This window comes from Nomascus leucogenys, chromosome 24 (assembly GCF_006542625.1).
Source record: "Nomascus leucogenys isolate Asia chromosome 24, Asia_NLE_v1, whole genome shotgun sequence".
Lineage (NCBI taxonomy): Eukaryota > Metazoa > Chordata > Mammalia > Primates > Hylobatidae > Nomascus > Nomascus leucogenys.
In genome coordinates, this window is record NC_044404.1 from 17,500,323 (window position 1) to 17,519,911 (window position 19,589).

Sequence of the window (19,589 nt, forward strand, 5' to 3'; positions counted from 1 at the left end):
AAGCACCCTCAGGCCTCCACCCTCCCAGCACAGTTCAAAGCCTAGCCACTGTCTCTTTAAGATCCATAAAACCAAGTCCCTCCCTTCCTTCATCACCTAAACCACTAATTGGCACTTAGCATTCTTCTGCCTTCTTCTGCCTTTAGTGGTAGTTTGTTTGGAAGGTATAAATCTCACCCCTCCAACTCAAGTTTCTTAGAAAAAAAAAGACTGCCTATCTCCTGGGAGCGGTGGCTCACACCCAGCACTTTGGGAGGCTGAGGCAGGCGGATCACGAAGTCAAGAGAAGGAGACCATCCTGGCCAACATGGTGAAACCCCGTCTCTACTAAAAATACAAAAATTAGCTGGGCGTGGTGGAGCATGCCCAGTCCCAGCTACTCGGGAGGCTGAGGCAGGAGAATCGCTTGAAGCTGGGAGGCAGAGGTTGCAGTGAGCTGAGATCGCGCTACTGCACTCCAGCCTGGCAACAGAGTGAGACTCCGTCTCCCCTCCAAAAAAAAAGACTGCCTATCTCGTATTTGTGTTCTAAGCACCTGGCTGGTGACTTTATACAAGGTCAAAACAAAGTATTTGCGCCTAAGTACAATTCCATCCATATAACATCTCTTTCTTTGGAACAGAATAGGCTTACGACAAGGCATTTCTAACAGATTTCTCCATTTGGAAACAAAATGTTTTCAGGATGGTTTTCAACCTGCACAAACTAAGCCTGTTTTAAAAACTATAGCAAGGCTGTGCGTGGTGGCTCACACCTGTAATCCCAGTACTTTGGGAGGCCAAGGTGGGTGGATCACCTGAGGTCAGGAGTTCCAGACCAGCCTGACCAACATGGATAAACCCCATCTCTACTAAAAATACAAAATTAGCCAGGCGTGGTGGCGCATGCCTGTAATCCCAGCTACTCCGGAGGCTGAGGCAGGAGAATCACTTGAACCTGGGAGGCAGAGGTTGCAGTGAGCCGAGATTGCGCCATTGCACTCCAGCCTGGGCAACAAGAGCGAAACTCTGTTCTCAAAAAAAAAAAAAAAAAAAAGAAAAAAAAAAAAAAAACAAAAAAAACCCTACAGCATGTAACTCAACATTCGGACCCTCTTTTTACAAGGGGTAAATTAACTCAAACAACGGAGACCCCACCTTAGAAAATCAAACACAAAAGTAAAGAGAAACAAAAAGCCGTGGAGCCGGAGCTGAGGAGGGGTCACCTGCGCGGGGCTGGGGACAGCGTCTGTCTGGTTGCCAAGGCCCAGCTGCCCCATCTTGTTTTCCCCAAACGCAAACACGGAGCCCGTTTCTGGAAGGAAAGAAAAATGTCACAAAAGGGAAGATAATGGTGAATGTTTTGAACTAGATTTAGAATCAAAGGCATCAAAATAATAAAAACAGCTCATTTGCCAGGCAGAAGGCAAGTGAGACTGCCCAAAAGCTGGCAGTGCAGACGCTTCACAGCAAAGCCATTTCACATCAGAAACTGGGTGTGCAGAGAAACACAGGGCAGCATCTCCTACTCCCAGATGGGCCTCCTATGGCCACTGGGGAGGCTCCCAATGCCCTCAAGAAGCCACTCCATACCCAGGTTCTCAGGGCCTCTTTCTGATCCTGACCAAGAGTCACAAGGGGAACTCCACCCTCCAACGCCCCATCCCCAAGGCAGACCATCTGGCCTCTTGCCAAACTGAGAAGAGACACCAGCAGCCACCTCCTTACCCGTCAAGGCCAAGGTGTGGTTCCGCCCACATGCTGCAGACACAATCACTTCGTGGCTGAGACCCTCGATGAGTCTAGGGGCTTCTACTCTCTTGGTGTCACCATGTCCCAGCTGCCCCTTCTCATTTCGACCTGCAAATCGTATGAGAGAAAGTAGAAAAGAGAGGGTGGTCCAGGCAGCACCACCAGGCGAAGGCGGGTACGAACACACTCTCAAATGACACCCATCTGTGTCTCTGGAAGGTACCCTCCAAATTCCCAACAACAGCCAAGATCCAGAGCAAAGAACGCCCCAGCCCTCCGCCCACTGGAATGGCGCCTGCTGCAGCTCCCCTGACCTCCTTCCCTGGGGCAGCAGCGGGACCACCCGTGCGTACCTCCCACATCTCTGCTACAAAGGGAAACGAGAGAGGCTCAGTGTGGTAGGGACACCATGCACAGGCGGGCATGCTCGCAGAAACATGCCGTTCCCATTTGGAGTGCCTGCAAGACAACCACCCCGTCCCTACCCTCTTGAGATGTATTTTAAGACAGCACCCATTTTGACACCTGGCTCACCAGAGTTTAATCACTTTGGTGCTCTGGGCATCCACTGAGGACCATTTGGTGTCTGCCCAGTATTTCTCTTCCTTTCTACCCTGTAAATGGTGCTCACAGAACAGTGCCAATCCCACCCCTAGGGATCGCCCCTCAAGGACTCTCAGCGACAGGAACCCTGGTGACAAAGCACAGATCTGCGCTGAACACAACACGCCCAGCCTCACCTCCAGGACTGCAGGTGTGACCAAGGCCCTGCATCTGTGAATTCCAGCAGAAGGCAGGCCTGAGGGCCAACCCCTGTCCCCGAGTCCTCTGCAGAACCAAATTCAGCTCCAAACAGACGTGGAAGTTGGGTGGACCAAAAGGAGGGCTGGGAGCCCCTACACCTCATCTAGGTTTCAACACAAACTGCCAAGTTTCAAAACAAAAATTCAACTGGCCACTCTAGGATCCCTCCCGATAAGAGAAAACCACACGTGTAACCTGACATTTGGGGAAACTGATGGAGATCTTACAGGGGCGAGAAGTCAGAGCATTTCTAGGGAGCTCTGCAACCTTCTCCAGCAATGAACTGTTCACCCTTAGATCATGATAAAGGCAGACAGCAGAGCCATTAAGATGAGTTCCAACTGTCCTGGAGAAGGCTTGCAGGAGCAGCCTCTGACTAGAGAGGGAATTGTGACGAAGGGAAACCAGCCTCTGACTAGCTCTAATTAAAGAATGGCAGGCTGAAGGGCCAGCACTGGCACTCGAGCAGGAGAGGTAGATACACCAGCTTCCAATGGGAGCTGCCCAAGTTCACGGTGAAAGGCATGTGAATACAGAGCAGCAAGCGCAAGGCTCAGTGGACCGAGATGTCGCAGGACAGGGTGAGCGGGCCACAGATGGAGCCCCCACGTGAGCAATGTGTTAGCCACCCTCCCATGGTACTCTACACTCACACCAGACAATGCCCCTCTGCCTTCTAGAGTGGCGAGCAGTGGGCCTGTGACACCTCCAACCCTGTCCTCACCAACTGCACTGTCTGCTCGGGGATCACACGTCTTGATGGTGGGACATACATTGTCCCTGCCCACAGGGTCAGAACCGAGGGCGCTTTCAGAGCCACCACGCAAGTGAAGCTCAGCGAGAGATCAGAACTAAGGTATTTTAAGTTTGGAACACTGACATAAAAGGCTGTGTTCAGTGTTGAAACACAAAGTAGGAGGGGTACTCTGGGGGAAGGGACACACATCTCGCCAACCAGGAGAAAACAAAAACTGTGGCAATGTCAGCATGTCATCAAGAGACTACGAAGTATAAATTTGGGCCAGACACACTTTAGCTTATTTCAACAGAATTACAAAATTAGCCATATGCAGGGAAGACAACAGATGTTAATATATTTGGACTCTGGTACAGCAGCTCATGAAATCACAAAAAACGGTTCAAACAGCCCAAAATAAAAATGCAGTCATATGGACTAAAAGCTAGCCAGAGGACCAGCGACAAAGGGTGGGGACAAATGCCAATATGCTCCGCTGGAGACAGAGGTCGGGGGCCACCAAAAGGGCTGGGGATAAAATGAGCCTTAGCCCATACCCTATGATTGGAATGATCTGGAAGAGGACACAGGAAGGAATGGGCCGGCCGGCTGCAGAGGACAGTGCTGTGGACAGAGGGTAACAGAAGAACTGGAACCCATCCCGAGTGCCCAGGTGAGGAGAAACAGAAGGGAAAGCCGAACAACTCCAAAAAAGCAAACTGAAGCATCTGGGGAAATATCCTAAGAAGTAGACAACACGGACAGTGAGCTGCCAAGCCTGCAGACCAGACTTGCGCAGACCTCAGACACGAGGGCCATGGCGGCAGGGACGCAGCATCCTATGACATGAGGCGGGAGGTAGAAGAGCCAGTGGCATTTCAAGTGGCAGAAACAGAGGTCTCATGTCATATCGTGCCTCAAAGAGGAAGGAAACTGTCTGCTGGAAGGACAGCCTGCCTAACACATTCACACGCCTCAGTATCAGAAAAGATCAAGCTTCGGGCAGAAGATTCAGGAAAATGTTGCTTAAACACAAGGAATCAAAGAAGTAGGGGCTGCGTATGGGCAAAAAATGTCAGGGGGAGGAAGGGGATCTGCATGTAGCGTGTAGACAAGAGACGAGCTGGGAATTAGGAAAAAAGACACGGGCTGCGAACGAAGGAGCCCAGCCTTGTAAGATGCGAGTCTCTTTTCCAGGCAAACGGAAGAAAGGGCTGTGTGGGGACAGCTGGTGACAGTGGTCCCCAGTGCCCAGCCCCCACACGGTACTCACCCCAGCTCCACAGCTTCCCTTCCGTGGTGATGAGGAGGCTGTGTGCAGCACAGGAGCCCGAGACCACTGTCCGCACCCGGACCCCCGCCAGGCACCCATACCTGTGGGGCCCCCACAAATTCTGACCGAGATTGCGGTAAGCAGCTGCAGAGAGAATAAGAATGCAGATCAGACACCTGGGGGTGATGGGGTGACCTCCAAAATGTCACTGGCCACCGAGCAGCCACTTCCCGAGGGTACCAGGGACAGGTGTTCCTCGGGTGCCACCCTGCCATGGCTGTTGGAAGGTTGCACAAGGATCGGGTTTGCACTTCGAATCTCTGCAATGCCTCTGAAGGCCCAAAAATCAAAATGTCCAGGAGCTGGCACAGGCCTGGCGTCACCTGCCACCTTTAGACCCATTCGGCCCCAGCCCCCTCTCTGGGTCCCACCTCTCACAGGCCTCAGCCCCATGCGCTCTGCCACTGAACACGCCCACCCGCAAGTGCCTGGGACCTGGTGCGAGGCCTGTCCAGGAGGCAGGAGTGCTGGCTTTCCACAGCTGTCAGCTGAGGAAGAGGCTGACCCAGGAAACCCCACTCACCCCGACAGTAACCTACCTGACCTCCTCACTCCCTGCCACCCACCCCTCCTTTCCCAGGCTCTCCTGCCCTCCATCTCCGGCCTCAGCCCTGGGCCAGAAGGCTCTTTCTGAGGGGTGACCCAAGTGTCCTGTCTTCCAGTGTTCCCAGCGGGTCCATCAGGCCCCTCGAGGAGGGGCACTGCTCACACAGCATGCCCCCCACCTCCTGCTCCTTTCTCACCCGTCCAGTGTGGCAGCCACTTCATGACTCCCCTGGCCCCCACCCATATATTCGCTTCCCCTAGAATGTCCTTCCCACCTCCTACTTGTTCCTCAAAGCTCAAGTCAAGCACCAGTTCCCCTCCTTGCAGAAGCCCTCCAGGGCAACATCCACTGAGAAATCTCCTTCCCCCAGGGCTCCCCTGCCCCAGCCACGCTCAGCCCTGCACAGCCCACCACAGCTCTCTTCCTGAGCCCCCCGGCCCTCCCACTCCATAAGAAGCCACCCAGGGCCAAAGCTGTAGGCTCCCTCCAGCCTAGACCCTCACAAATGCCTGGCACACAGTGAGCGCTCAATGGGAGAGAAAACAACAGCGCCTTCCTCACAAACCCCTCTTCACACCCTATTAGAGGATGGGGCAGGGCCAATTTCTTACTTAATTTTTTCTTTTTTTTTTTTTTTGAGACAGAGTCTCGCTCTGTTGCCCAGGCTGGAGTGCAGTGGCACGATCTCGGTTCACTGCAACCTCTGCCTCCCAGGTTCAATCAATTCTCCTGCCTCAGCCTCCCGAGTAACTGGGATTACAGGCGTGTGCCATCACACCCAGCTAATTTTTGTATATTTAGTAGAGAGGGTTTCACCATGTTGGCCAGGCTGGTCTTTAACTCCTGACCTCAAGTGATCCACTCGACTCAGCCTTCCAAAGTGCTGGGATTACAGGCATGAGCCACCATGCCCAGCAATCTTAATTTTTGAAATTGAGACGCTCAAGAATATTAATCACCAGGACTGTGGTGATTATCCTGAAATGCTAGCCACTGCCAAATCCAGTGTGTAAGACTGATCCAATGTAGGAACTGATAAAAAGGCTACAATGTCTCTATCAAGCGCCTGGCTCCCTGGAAAGTATCTGTGAAGTACGTTCAAGCCCCATCCTCCGCCCTCAGCAGAGGGCGCCACATGCTTCCTCATTCAGGTGTGGGGACAAGTGGGCAAGACTTCCGGCTGCAGGGGCAGGGGCAGGGGCCAGCCGATCCCACATGGCACCTGAAGCAGCACACCTGCAGACACCTCCCCTGAAAGGAGGAAAAGGAACATCAACAATTTCCTGGGGAAAGAACAAACCAAAAATAAAAGCCTCATGGTCTACATTAAAACTTAAGAAAAACCCAAGGAGGTGGCACCTAAATTAAGATTCAGGAACTGTATTAAACAAAACTCGGAAGGGAAAAAGAGAAACCCAAGGTCTCTTTGTCATGAAGACAAAATGATGGCATGATTGACAAGTATCATCACGACCCTGTGCCGCAACACAGGAGGCCAGGGGACGCCAGACAAGGGTGCGGTGCCACACTTGACCTTGCTTAGCCAAGGGGAGTCTCAGGTGGTCAGAAGCTCCTGGACTTACCAAAGCATCTTTCCCTGCAGTGCCCAGGATGCCATCAGCTCCTGAGGAGCAAGGTTGGGTTTCTTCCGGCCTCCCAAGGAAGGGCTGGAGGGGCCCAGCAGGGGTGGGGGTGGGGGTAGGGGGGCAAGTCAAATTAAACGCCTGCAGCAGTCGCAGGCTCTGCGGCCAGACTGAGAAGTCAATTCCCACGGCCTCCGGATCTCTGGGGTCTGGTCCTAATCACAGAGCTACTGTGTGGATTGCTGTGCTATCTCGCAAAAAAAACAAGACATCCAGGCTTCTGGTTTTCACCAGATCTACAGCAACATACATGCGCGGGAGGCAACAGAGTTAACTAGAGGGTGGGTCTCCAACCCTGGCCCTGCCACTCGCTTCCTTTGGTATTTACTGCCCTTCTCTGGGCTTCTGTATCTTCAATGTCAAGTGGGCTGCTCAGTTGAAGAGCAGCTATGAGAAATGGTGCAACACGGGCACAGGACTGGCAACAAGGCGCCATCAGCACCTGGGCTTACGTTACTGTAGACCAGGAGGTGCTTCCCTGGGACACCACCCACCGGGTGGACGTGCCCCCTCCGGCTTGGGCCTGAAGGCTGGGCATTTTCCAAACAAGGCGCTGCTGCTACCTGCAACTTAAACCCATTTCTAACTCAGCTGGCCCCCGGGTGCTGCTGATTCATAAGCTGTTTTCATGGAACAAGGTGATTTCCAACGCCCCTGTTTTAAGATGCCAAGATGTGCCAGCATGCAAATATTTGTTCATGGGGCAAAGCAATGCTGGAAAGCACTTTGGGAGTCTTTCCAGACGAAATCAAGAAGCCATAAAAGTTGGCTACGTGCCAGCCTTCCTTCTCCTGGATGCGCCTTTTCCCTTAAGGTAAGGCACCAGTTTTCCAAAGGTAACTGGGGACAAAACATTACTTCTTAAGGTCTTCTCTGCTTTCCCCCACTCCAGACTGTTCTGTCAAACCAGTTCCTGCAACAATTTGGCAGCTTGCAAAGAAACGTGGACTCTTCTGCAATGCCTGACATTTTGACACCTGACATTTGACAAATGTCTAGGACATTCTGACACCATCTCACAAAGCTGGTCTCTTCATTTTAATGAAAACAAGTGACGTGAGAGGAAAGATGGAAAAGGTGGCAATGTTCATTTGAGGATACTACTTGTATTTTCCTGATTAATCTTAATGGAATTAGTGAGTCACTTCAAAATTCTGCCTTTAAAAGACTAAGATTAGGGTTCAAATCCAGCTCCATCACCACAGTGGCTGTGTGGCCTCAGGCATGTCACTTGGCCTCTCTGAAAATGCATTTGTAAATGAAGGGAATACCTACCAGGCAGGTGGTCAACAGAACCTAGCACTTAAGAAGCACTCAATGGGTTTTGGAGACACCATTCTCATACCTTGCTGTTTAGGCACTTCTTTTCGACCAATCAAGTCCCAGTTGGTTGCCCCAAAAATCAAAAGCTGCCCTTTGCACTTTGACCCTTCAAGTTTCTGCAGAGACAGAGAAAGGAAAAAAGAATTAGCGTGTAAGTCTGCACCTAGCTTCCCAAGGCTGTCCAACGACAGCATGAGAAGAAAAAGAAAATCATTCATTGTTAGCCCTTATGTCACCTGTGACCTCCACACAAACAGAGTCTCCCCACACTCCCCTCCCTCATTGGCAAATGGCAATGCGGGCAACCCCAAACCTGCCCACAGCCACTCACTTGCTAAGCCCAGGCTCATTTTTATCCTTTGACTTCCCTTTAAAATAGCTTTTGCAAAACACTAAAAAAAACCCCAAATACATGCCTCCTTCGCAAACTGATGTACAGAGGTATCTGCAGGAAGCCTGCCGGACACTCGCGCATTAAATCGGGCTCATCCTAGGGCCAAGTCTCTATTTCACACGGCAAGCACAGCCCGGGACCTCAAACCTTAGGAGCCTCACATCACTTCTGCCGCCCACTCTGCCGAGGGCCTTTCCATGGGGACTCAGGAAGAAAACAGTAGAGAACAAGGGTCGACTTCTCCACTGAAGGGAGACCAGGCAGAACACAGCTTTGGTGGGTATGTGGGGGTCTCAATCAGGCGGCCTTTGATGGCACCTCACGCCACTGTCCATGAGCCCGGGAGCCAATGGTGAGTGAAACAGGACCTCCCAGGGGCTGGGCTCTCGAGCAACAAGCTGTCACAGCAACCAGCATACTCCAGTGTTCATCTTCAGTCTCTCAACACATAAAGTCATCAGGGCCACCAACTCTCATACTGTCAACGAAAATCTACGCCATTTAAAAGGGCCGTTGTTCAATTCTGGGTGGCACTCATATTCTCAGCACTTTGCTTCCTTAAATGTCAAAATATACTATTTCAAGTAGGTTATTAGTGGAAGACTCAATTCTGAACTCCTCACTCAGTCCACACTGGCAAGGGAAGCATTCACTAGTATCACTTTCTGCTCTTACACATCTTTCCTGGACGTGAAAAGGAAAAGGGGTTTCCTTCAGTTTACAGAATTGTTCTTGGAAGGCTTCAGGAAAAAAGTCTGGCCAGGCGCAATGGCTCACGCCTGTAATCCCAGCACTATGGAAGGCTGAGGCGGGCAGATTGCTTGAGCTTGGAGACCAGGCTGGGCAACATGGCGAAACCTTGTCTCTACAGAAAATACAAAAATGAGCCTGTGGTCCCAGTTACTTGGGAGGCTGAGGTGGGAGGATTGCTTGAGCTGAGGAGCTGGAGATTGCAGTGAGCCAAGATCACACCACTGCTCTCTAGCTGGGGTGACAAAGCCAGGCCCTGTCTCAAAAAAAAAAAAAAAAAAAAAAAAAAAAAAAAAAAAAGGCCAGTCACAGTGGCTCACGCCTGTAATCCCAGCACTTTGGGAGGCCGAGGCAGGTGAATCACGAGGTCAGGAGTTCAAGACCAGCCTGGCCAATATGGTAAAACCCCGTCTCTACTAAAAATACAAAAAAATTTGCCAGGCGTGGTGGCATCCGCCTGTAGTCCCAGCTACTCCAGAGGCTGAGGCAGAAGAATCGCTTGAACCTGGGAGGCGGAGGTTGCAGTAAGCTGAGATTGCACCACTGCACTCCCAGTGTTGCTGCCCAGGCTGGAGTGCAGTGGCTCAATCTCTGCTTGCTGCAACCTCTGCCTCCCGGGTTCAAACGATTCTCTTGCCTCAGCCTCCCAAGTAGCTGGGATTACAGACACCCAGCTAATTTTTTGTGTTTTTAGTAGAGACAGGGTTTCACCATGTTGGCCAGGCTGGTCTCAAATTCCTGACCGCAGGTGATCCACCCACCTTGACCTCCCAAAGTGCCGATAAAACGCCAATAAAGTAACGCCGATAAAAGTTCCCAACCATGCCAGTAATCCCAGCACTTTGGGAGGCCGAGGCAAGCGGATCACGAGGTCAGGAGATCGAGACCATCCTGGCTAACACGGTGAAACCCCGTCTCTACTAAAAATACAAAAAAAATTAGCCGGGCGTGATGACGGGCGCCTGTAGTCCCAGCTACTCGGGAGGCTGAGGCAGGAGATTGGTGTGAACAAAGCCACCGGTGGTCCGAAGCTGCAGGATGCTCGGGTTGGGCTGTTGTAGCCCCCCAGTGAAGAAGCATCTCCTAGGGTCCTGGGCGGGCTTCTGTTTTCTCAAATCTTAATTAAGGTCGTGGCTGACTCAACTTAACGTTCCCGAAAAAGCCTGCAGAGCCGGAGATCTGAACCTGGCATCGGCCGCCACAGCATCCCCCTGCCACAGAACTTTCTGCAAGTTTGGTGTGGTGTGGGATACGTTTTTCAGAAGAGGGTCTCAGTTTTCACCAGATTCTCAGATGATCCCCAGAGAGCAAGAACTTCCACCTGGGGTTTAGAGCCTGACACCCGGAGAGGTTTTTTTCCTTCCATAAGTGACCATCTCCTAAGGGTGTTTAAGGGTTAACAGTAGAGTGCTTTCCTCCAGAGAAGCGCAGGCAGTGTCTAATAACACATTTTCTACGTCCGCTTTATAGATAGGGAAACTGGGGCACAGAATTTGAGGGCCTTGTCCAAAGTCATGGATGGAACTGGATTTCCAAATGCAGTAACCCCTGATGTCCCTGCAAATTGCACACGGCAATATGCTTTGTAAAAGTGCCCTCTGGATGAAAGGGTTAACATGTTAGGCAGTGGAGGAGAGCCCATCAAAAGCTGTCGAAAGGTCTTGCCCGGGGTCTTGGATCAGGCTAGACTAGACAATGGCCAAAGTATTGAGAAACTGGAACACAGAAACTGTTTCCTTTGACATCTAGTCTGCTGTGCCAGACTCCAGACATTTGCCCTCCGAACACAGTATGTTAGGACGAAACTAAAAAGAAAGGCCAGGTGAACTTCCGCCTCTTCTGTATCCTATTTTGAGTGAGTTTCCAAAAGCAAGATTGTGTTTAGACATCCAAGACTGCAGTTGTCAGCTGTACAGCTCCAGACTGTTGGAGCGCTGAGTTTTGCCATCAGAGTAAAAGATCCTTACCCCATGCTGAGATTGACTCAAGAAGGTAGAGACAGGGAGTGTGTGAGGGACACTGGCTCTCCCTGGCCCACCTCTGCCTCCAGCTGTGCTGCTTGAAGCTGGTTTGTCAATGGAAATGGCACATTTGCTAGTTTGTTTTTTTTTTGTTTTGAGGCAGAGTCTCCCTCTATGGCAAGGCTGGAGTGCAGTGGCGCGATCTCAGCTTACTGCAACCTCCGCCTCTCAGGTTCAAGTTATTTTTGTGTGCTGATCAGCCTCTCGAGTAGCTGGGATTACAAGTGTGTGCCACCACACTCGAATAATTTGTGTACTTTTTGTAGAGCCTGGGTTTTACCATGTTGGCCAGGCTGGTCTCAAACTCCTGGCCTCAAGTGATCTGCCTGCGTCAGCCTCCTCCCAAAGTGCTGGGGTGACAGGCGCGAGCCCTGTGTTGGGTTGCACGTTTGTAAGTCTTAATGTGAGTAAACAGCAGTCCATTGCAGCTTTTAAGTTCCTGTTTATACACATAAATACGTTATTATTTTACATATGTGTATAAGCAGGACTCTAAAAGCTACGTCTTCCTTTCTCTATCCACTTAAAAACCAACAGAGCCCATGATGCCCATCCTTTGGGCTGTCGGTGCTGTTCTAGAATCAGAGCACCTGGGAGGCTGAGGGTTCAGCAAATGATGCCCCTTTATGCCTCACGGAAAGTACACACCCTACATTTAAGTTTCGCTTTAATTTTTTTGAGCTGGAGTTTAGCTCTTGTTGCCCAGGTTGGAGTGCAATGTCGCGATCTCAGCTCACCGCAATCTCCGCCTCCCGGTTTCAAGCAATTCTTCTGCCTCAGCCTCCAGAGTAGCTGGGATTGTAGACGCCCAACACCACACCTGGCTAATTTTTTGTATTTTTAGTAGAGACGGGGTTTCACCCTGTTGGCCAGGCTGGTCTCAAACTCCTGACCTCAGGTGGTCCACTCACCTCGGCCTCCCAAAGTGCCCCACATTTAAGTTTTGTTAGCATCTACTGAGTTTGGTCCATGGTCAGGGCTGGGTCCACGCAGCCCAATTGCCTTTCCATAAGCCTAGGGCGGCCGTCTGCCCCTTGTCCTGGGTTGGCCTCCTGCCCAGTCTTGCTGGCCCCAGGTTTCTGGTCTCTGTCTCTCTGTTGAGCAGTCCTAGGGACCATATGTGCTGCCGCAGGCAGGCAGGAGACCTTGTTGCAGAAAGAACCTTTTTTCCTGAGCATTTTGCACGCCTTGCCCCTGCTCAGGGTTGCTAGGAGGAGGTCTGTGTGAAAGCAGCTGCCCAGGAAATGTCCAAAACCTATTGCCTTCGGTGACCCCAAAGCTGCAGGTGTCGGGCTTGTAGAAGATGAGCCAAATACTTACATTGTTGAGGGGCAGAATTGCCTTGAGTAAAAGATGTGCATTTTATAGAACATTCTTAGGGCAGATGAGCATTGTCATTGCCTAGGTGTTAAGAAAAAATTCAAATTCTTTTTCCTCTGCTCTCACACCACAATCAACAACCAACACCAGACTTCTGCCTACCGCCCCCCCCACCCCAGATGGAGTCTTACTCTGTCTCCCAGGCTGTGGAGTGCAGTGGCACGATCTCAGCTCACTGCAGCCTCCACCTCCTGGGTTCAAACAAGTCTCCTGCCTCAGCCTCCTGAGTAGCTGAGATGACAGGCACCTGCCACTGTGCTCGGGTAATTTTTGTATTTTCAGTAGAGACGGGGTTTCACCATGTTGGCCAGGCTGTCTTGAACTCCTGACCTCATGATTCGCCCGCCTCCCAAAGTGCTGGGATTACAGGCGTGAGCCACCACGCCCCGCCTCCCAACGCAAGACTTCTGTGACTAGATGTAAAGGGAGGTCTCCCCCTACTATCAAGCAAGCAATCAGTTCTGCGGCGCACACCGGCTGGCTGTCCTCCAGTTCATCTCTGACACTATCCACCTGGAGATAGATTCCCTCAGCTTGAGGGCTCATTCCCCACGACTGTCCCTCCATCCCAGACACCAGTGGCAAGTCCAGGCCCTGGTAGCTTCTGACCAGCCTCTAGTTGGGGTTCCCAATTAATCTTTGGGGTCGATTAATTTATTGGAATGGCTCACAGAACTCAGGGAAACACCAGTTTATTATAAAGGATATTACAAAGGCTATGGATAAAGAGACCTGTAAGGCTAGATGTGGCAGAAGGGGCACCGTGCTTCCGTGCCCTCTGCAGACCACCCACCTTGCACCTGTTCAGCTCTTCACAAGCTCTGTGACCTGGTCCTTACAGGTTTTTAATGGAGGCTTCATTATGCAGGCATGGTAGATTAAGCCATTGATCATCACTTTAACCTTCAGTCACCTCCCTCCTGAGGTTGGAGGATGGGGCTGAAAGTCCCTAAGCTCCCACTGCCCCATCCGGAAGCTGCCTGGGGGCTGCTAGTGTCAGTCATTAGCATACAAAAAGACAATGCTTTGGAGATTCCAAGGATTTGGGAAGTTGCATGCCAGGAACTCCAAATATTTATGGCACCGTGTCACACTAGGGTAGATTCAGTCCTAAGTCTTTGCGAACTTCATAACCTCCTAAAGCAAGTAAAGGCAGCAGCCTCCGCCAAATCCTAGAAAACAGGTGAGTGTCGCAAGCTGCCCAGGTCTTTGTAGTTTTTCCAGTCTTGGGTTGCCAAGGTTTTGTGGACCCTGAGACAGATGTGTTGAATCTGAAAGGAGCAAATAAATAAAACTGAAAGCCGAGCTGGAAGTCTGTTTCAGTTGATGGCCGTTAGGTAATTGGTCGATGCCGGCATTGTTCCCAGGGGTCTTACCTCCCCGGGAGCAGCGGTCTTCTAAATGGACCTATGTTAAAAGGTTGACTCTGGGCCCGGTAAACATGCACCTTGCATTTGGATCATAATTCAAAAATTGCTTTAGACTAGAAATCCCATTTTGTTGACTGAAGCAGCTCAGTGCCTTTTCTGTCTGTGGCCGTGTGTCTCTGCCCATGTTATGTGACCAGGTTGCTGGAGGCACCCAGGTGAAATGACATGAAAAATCACTCGTCTTGTTGGGCAGACTGTTTGCCAGGCTGGCTTCTGCGTGGCCTTTATACACAAGCAGTGTCGCAGACACTGAGTTCATCCAATAAAACAATCTGTAGGCCCATCAGAGAAAGCTGGATTCAGCCTGGGAGGGCACACTGAACTTCAGACACCCACACACCCACTGGCACCCCCCCTCCGGATGGAGCCCGCAAGCGCAGGAGTCTCTCCCATGATTGGCTGTTTCTGGTCTCTGATGAAGAGGAGCACCCCTTAAGTGAGAAGGGGTGCTGGGAGTTCTCTGTTACTCTATTTAAATGTTAATTCCACATAAGGCAGAGGAAAGAAGTTACAGAGAAATAAAAGCAACTTAGAGCAAACAATTGTGTAAATAATTGAAATACACTAACCTCCATCTAATGTGTGAAGAAACGTACAAACTTGAGTAACAGTTAATGTCCTTCATAGGAATCTGACCACTCACTGGAGTAGACTCAGTTTCCCAGGGTTTTTCACACATACACGTGTGTGTGTGTGTGTCTGTGTATATATATATACGTATATATACATATATATATATACACAGACACACACACACTTTTTTTTTTTTCTTTGAGATGGAATCTCGCTCTATCGCCCAGGCTGGAGTGCAGTGGTGCCATCTCGGCTCACTGCAAGCCCCGCCTCCCGGGTTCACACCCTTCTCCTGCCTCAGCCTCCCGAGTAGCTGGGACTACAGGCGAGTAGCTGGGACTACAGGCGTGAGCCACCACGCCCGGCCCACAAATACATTTTTATTGGCCTGGTTGAGTTTGCATATAAATGCTTAGCTAGCTTGATGGGTCAGTCTTCGTGAGCCCTTGATCAAATGTCCAGGTCACCCAGGAAACCCCCTCCCCAAGGTCAAGGCCACTGCGGTTAAGCTCTGGCTGTCTGAACTTGCCCCTGAACCATGCCCTCTGGCCTGATGGAGCTGAGAGTTCTAGTGTGGCCTCAGCACTGTGAAGTTTGCTGCAGTGGTTGCATCTCAGTGTTGGGTGGTTTGACTTCAATGGTGCATGCTGAGCACAGGTGCCCATGAACCTCCGCCTGCCTGGTCCGCAGTTGCTGGCATTGCAGGGCTCTTTTCTAGGCTTGCTCTCTGGCCTGGGAGCTTTGTCTCCAGTGCCTTAGCACCCTTCCTGGGTCTCTACTGCCCCCTCCATGCCAACTTGGTAGGCTTGGGCAGAGGACCCAGAGGCCTCTCCTTCCACAGGGACTTTGACAGAACCCATTGACTGTAGACCTGTAGCATATTCCAGCCAAGCCTGCCAGTTAAACAAAAAGGGGAGATAACCAGGGGAAACTAGGCTCCAATTCAAGTAACCTGAGTTGTGGGTGCTGCAGGGGCTGGGCCACCCTCTGATTAAGGTCATTTTCTAAATAATTTAAATGCAGCAAAGTCGTTCTCCCTTTCTGTGTTGTTTCACTTCCCTCCCCCCACTTTTTTTCTTTCTTTTTTTGAGACGGAGTTTCGCTCTTGTTGCCCAGGGTGGAGTGCAATGGTGTGATCTCGGCTCCCTGCAACCTCTGCCTCCTGGGTTCAAGCGATTCTCTTGCCTCAGCTTCCCAAGTAGCTGGGATTACAGACACCCGGCTAACTTTTTGTATTTTTAGTAGAGACAGGGTTTCACCATGTTGGCCAGGCTGGTCTCAAACTCCTGACTGCAGGTGATCCACCCACCTCGGCCTCCCAAAGTGCTGGGATGATGGACATGAGCTACCGCGTCTGGCCTCACTTCCCCTTTTCATGAGGACTGCAGGATGTATTCCTGTAGATTGACCATCTTTCTCCTGTTACATAATGTGGTGGAGCGGGCAAGCGTGACGGAACCTCTATCTTGGGGGACACCCTAATCAGGTTTGGGTTGTGTAAAGGTTCCTACGAAATGGAATTCATCCGCCATGAAGATGTGTAATCTTAGAAATGTGTTAGCCATACTGCCAAAGCATACCCGTAGCGTGATCACACTGTAGAGGTTAGAATGATTGGGCCTGGAGCTGCTCTTTTTTCTTTTTCTTTCTGTGTGTGCTTTTTTTTTTTTTGAGACAGGGCTGGCTTTGTCACCACGGTTGGTCTCGAACTCCTGACCTCAGGTGATCCGCCTGCCTCGGCCGGAGGCACCGCTCAGCCGGGGGGCTTCCCTGACCTCGGGGGAGGGATCTGCGGAGCATGCGCCCTCGCACCCCGCCCCGGCGCCCGCCGCCCCCGCCTTCCCGGCGCGCTAGCCGGCGCAGGGCCGCACGGGGCATGCGCGGCGGCCGTCAAGCCCCGCCCCCCCCGGGCGCCGGAGCCGAGGCGGCGGGAACCTCAAAGCCCCGGCGCAAACGGCCGCTCCCCGCACAGAGCCGGCCACCCCCTCCTCGCGGCGCCCGGGCGCACCGGCGGCCACGGACGTGTGGCGCCCGCTGGCCGCCCCCTTTTCAGGCCAGGGGAACTTACTGAGGTCCCCTTTCCCGAGGCGGGGGGGAGGGGACCAGAGGGAGCCGTGGGGGCGGGGCCATGACCCCCTCGCGCGGGCTTCGGCCGCCCCTCCCCCGCCGCGGGCCCGGGCGCGCGCCCCAACCGCCAACCGCCCGCGCGGTGCCCCGGGTCGGGTAGGCCGCGGGCCGCGCGCCCCGGCCTGAGCCCTTTTGTTGCGCGGAGGCGGAGGCAATGATTCAGCCCGCGGCCTGCGCCGGCCCGGCCGCCGGGAGGGAGCGTGACGCGAGGCGGCCCCCGGCCGGAACGCGCGCCGTGCCGCGTCGCTACCCCCGCCGGCCCCGGCCCTGCGCCCACCCGTCTGCACTGCCCCTCACTCACGACGCGCTCCTTGGTGTGCTCGGGTTCGGTGATGACCACGGCCGCGCCGCCCGCCTTGCCTGCTGCCGCTGGCCGCGCCGCGCGCTTGCCCCCGCCGGGGGCCCCGTCGAGCTCCAGGCCGTCCTCGTCGCCGCTGCTGCCGCCGCCGCTGCTGCTACTGCAGCGCTCGGGCCGCTCGCGCTTCCTGCCCGCCGGACCGCCGCGTTTCCTGGGCCCGGCGCGGGCAGTGCCGTTGCCCGAGCTGGGCTCCTCCCAGGCCGCCGCCGCCGCCTTCTTCCTGGGCATGGTCGCGGCTGGAGGGAGACACGGGGCAGCGGCGCACAATGGACGGGTTATAAACTGCGCGGGGGGAGGGGAGCGGAGACGAGCCACCCGGCCTCCACTTCCTCCCCTGCCCTCCCCAAAGTGGCGGCCGCAGGGTGGGCGGAGAGGGGGCGAGTTGGGAGAGGAAATCGCGCCCCTCCCTGGCCCCGGCGCGGCTCCTTCGGGGAATCCCGCAGGGCAGCCGGGAGCCCCAGAGGCAATCCACTGGAGGGAGAATTGAGACCCTCGGCCTATCCTTAAGTTAGGTTTGCCCACAAAGCATCACAGTTGCAACCTCGCCCCCCAAAAGTAAAGGGAAAGTAAAAGCAGCCTCCAGTCCCCTAGATTTTCATTAATGAAGGCTTCGGGACATTTCCAGGATTCCCCCTTGGCATCTGGGTGGTAAGGGAGCCCCTGCTCCCCGGCCACCCCACCTGCTGCTTTTGTCTCCGCAGCCTCCCCCCAAACCCACTCATTGCATTTAATGCAACGCTCTCCCCCACCCCGCGTCAGCCCTGGACCCCCGTTCGGCCCCAGCTCAGGGGTTCCGACCTCGGGCTCTAGTTAGCCGAATCCCTCCAGTGGACTGCCCCCGGCGACGGGGGAAGAACCCGAAGAAAGCCGGACCCTAGCCCCAAACACCTGCTCGCACAGACACGAAAAATAAAAACTTTAATGGTGCCCAACTCTCTCCCAGCCCCCTTGCCGGCCGTGCGGCCCGGCCGGTCTCCGATCCGACTGCAAAATGCCCAGGGCCGCAGCCAGCTCCCCGGCGTCCCTGCGCTCTCCCCTGTCTGCTTTTTTTTTTTTTTTTTTTTTTTATTGATTTTGAACAATGGGATCTCTGTCTGTCTCCGATTAAACCACGTGGATCAGCCTTCCTTCCTCTTTTTATTCCTTCAATCCCCCCGCCCCCCTCCCCCAGGTTTTTTTTTTAACCTTTTCTCTTTAAAAAAAGGAAAAAAAAAAAACTTTCCCAGACCCCACAAACTGATCACTGTCGATTTTCAGACCCTACCTGGTTGGAGTGATGAGAAACCGGAGAGAAAAAAAGGAAGAGAAGCAACTAAAAGACGGATCGGAGGGCTTTTTTTTTTCCGGCCCAGACGAGGGCTCCAGCCCACTCACCAGATACACTTAAAATGTAAATACGAGCTTCCAGAACAAATGCTACAACACAAAACAGAAACACATGTGCGGCCGCGCGGCAAGCGAGCGCGCGGCGGGGCGGGAGGCGCGGGGCCCGGGGCGCGCGCGCCCCCTGCAGGCCGGCGGACCCGGCGCCGGCGCCCCCGCCCCGCCTGGCCCTGCCCGGCCCACCCGAGCCTGCGCCCCGCGCCGCACGCCACGCCGCCCGCCTCGGCTCCGCTGCTCCTGCCCCTTTCGCGGGCCCGCGAGCGCGCTTCGGGCCTTCCACGCAGTGCGGCCTGCGTGTCAGGGACTTCTTTGCGGCTTAAGAGGATGTTGGATTGTTTTTCCTGGGCACGTCTAGACAGGTCACCTGAGGACACTCGCTGGAAAATAGTTACTTCGCTCACGCAGCAGCCAACAAGGGACGTGCCCTAATTGAGTGGAATGAAAGATGAATACAATTTGAATAATTTTTTCCTGTGCAGAGGGAAGCTGAGTTTTATTTGCCTGTGGATGTGTCCTCAGTATGTAGCAAGGTGCTGTGACACGGAAGAATCACATAAAGGTTTGCTGTATTAGTGAATTAATTCATAATTAATTTGAGGGCCGTGGAGGCACTGGAAGCTGGTTTTGAGGGGAACTTTTTCATTTTTTGACAAATATTTACTGAGCCCCCTGTACATGCAAGACCCACAGTGCCCGGGGCTGCAGAGCCAGGGAACAAGGTTTCCACCCTGGTGGAACGCACAGCATAACGGAAAGACAGATCAGTAAACAAGTAATTACAAGAGTGATAAGCTTTACAAAGTGACGCCTGTGTAGGAACATTATGGCGAGGGGATTTATCCTAGTCCAGGGCCAGGGAAGGCATTCAGGTGGAAAGTTATGTTGAACAACTTAAAGGATGAATAAGACCTGATGAAAGGGGGCAGGAAAAGTATTCCAGGCCAGGTGAAGTGAACGGGACGCTCCACATTTCGAGATCTTGAGAGACACCTCCTGGGAGGGAAGCTGTCTGGTGGGGCTGCGGTGAGAAGAGCCAAGAGGCTGGGTTCTGAGGAGG

The 19,589-nt window shown here is 53.1% G+C and overlaps 1 protein-coding gene across 2 annotated transcripts in view; it reads right to left on the minus strand.

The window, feature by feature from the left end:
* Window positions 1-18,624, minus strand: part of RCC2 (regulator of chromosome condensation 2) — a 32,650-nt gene extending 14,026 nt beyond the window's left edge. For both annotated transcript variants that reach the window (XM_030805408.1, XM_030805407.1), the window contains exons 1-6: window positions 18,414-18,624; window positions 17,093-17,385; window positions 8,139-8,232; window positions 4,544-4,687; window positions 1,707-1,838; window positions 1,205-1,293 (exon numbers count right to left, since the gene is read on the minus strand). In XM_030805408.1, coding sequence (XP_030661268.1) covers window positions 1,205-1,293; window positions 1,707-1,838; window positions 4,544-4,687; window positions 8,139-8,232; window positions 17,093-17,377 — 744 coding nt within the window. In that variant the 5' untranslated portion in view covers window positions 17,378-17,385; window positions 18,414-18,624. The remainder of the gene's footprint in view (window positions 1-1,204; window positions 1,294-1,706; window positions 1,839-4,543; window positions 4,688-8,138; window positions 8,233-17,092; window positions 17,386-18,413) is intronic.
* Between the last annotated feature and the right edge of the window lie 965 nt (window positions 18,625-19,589).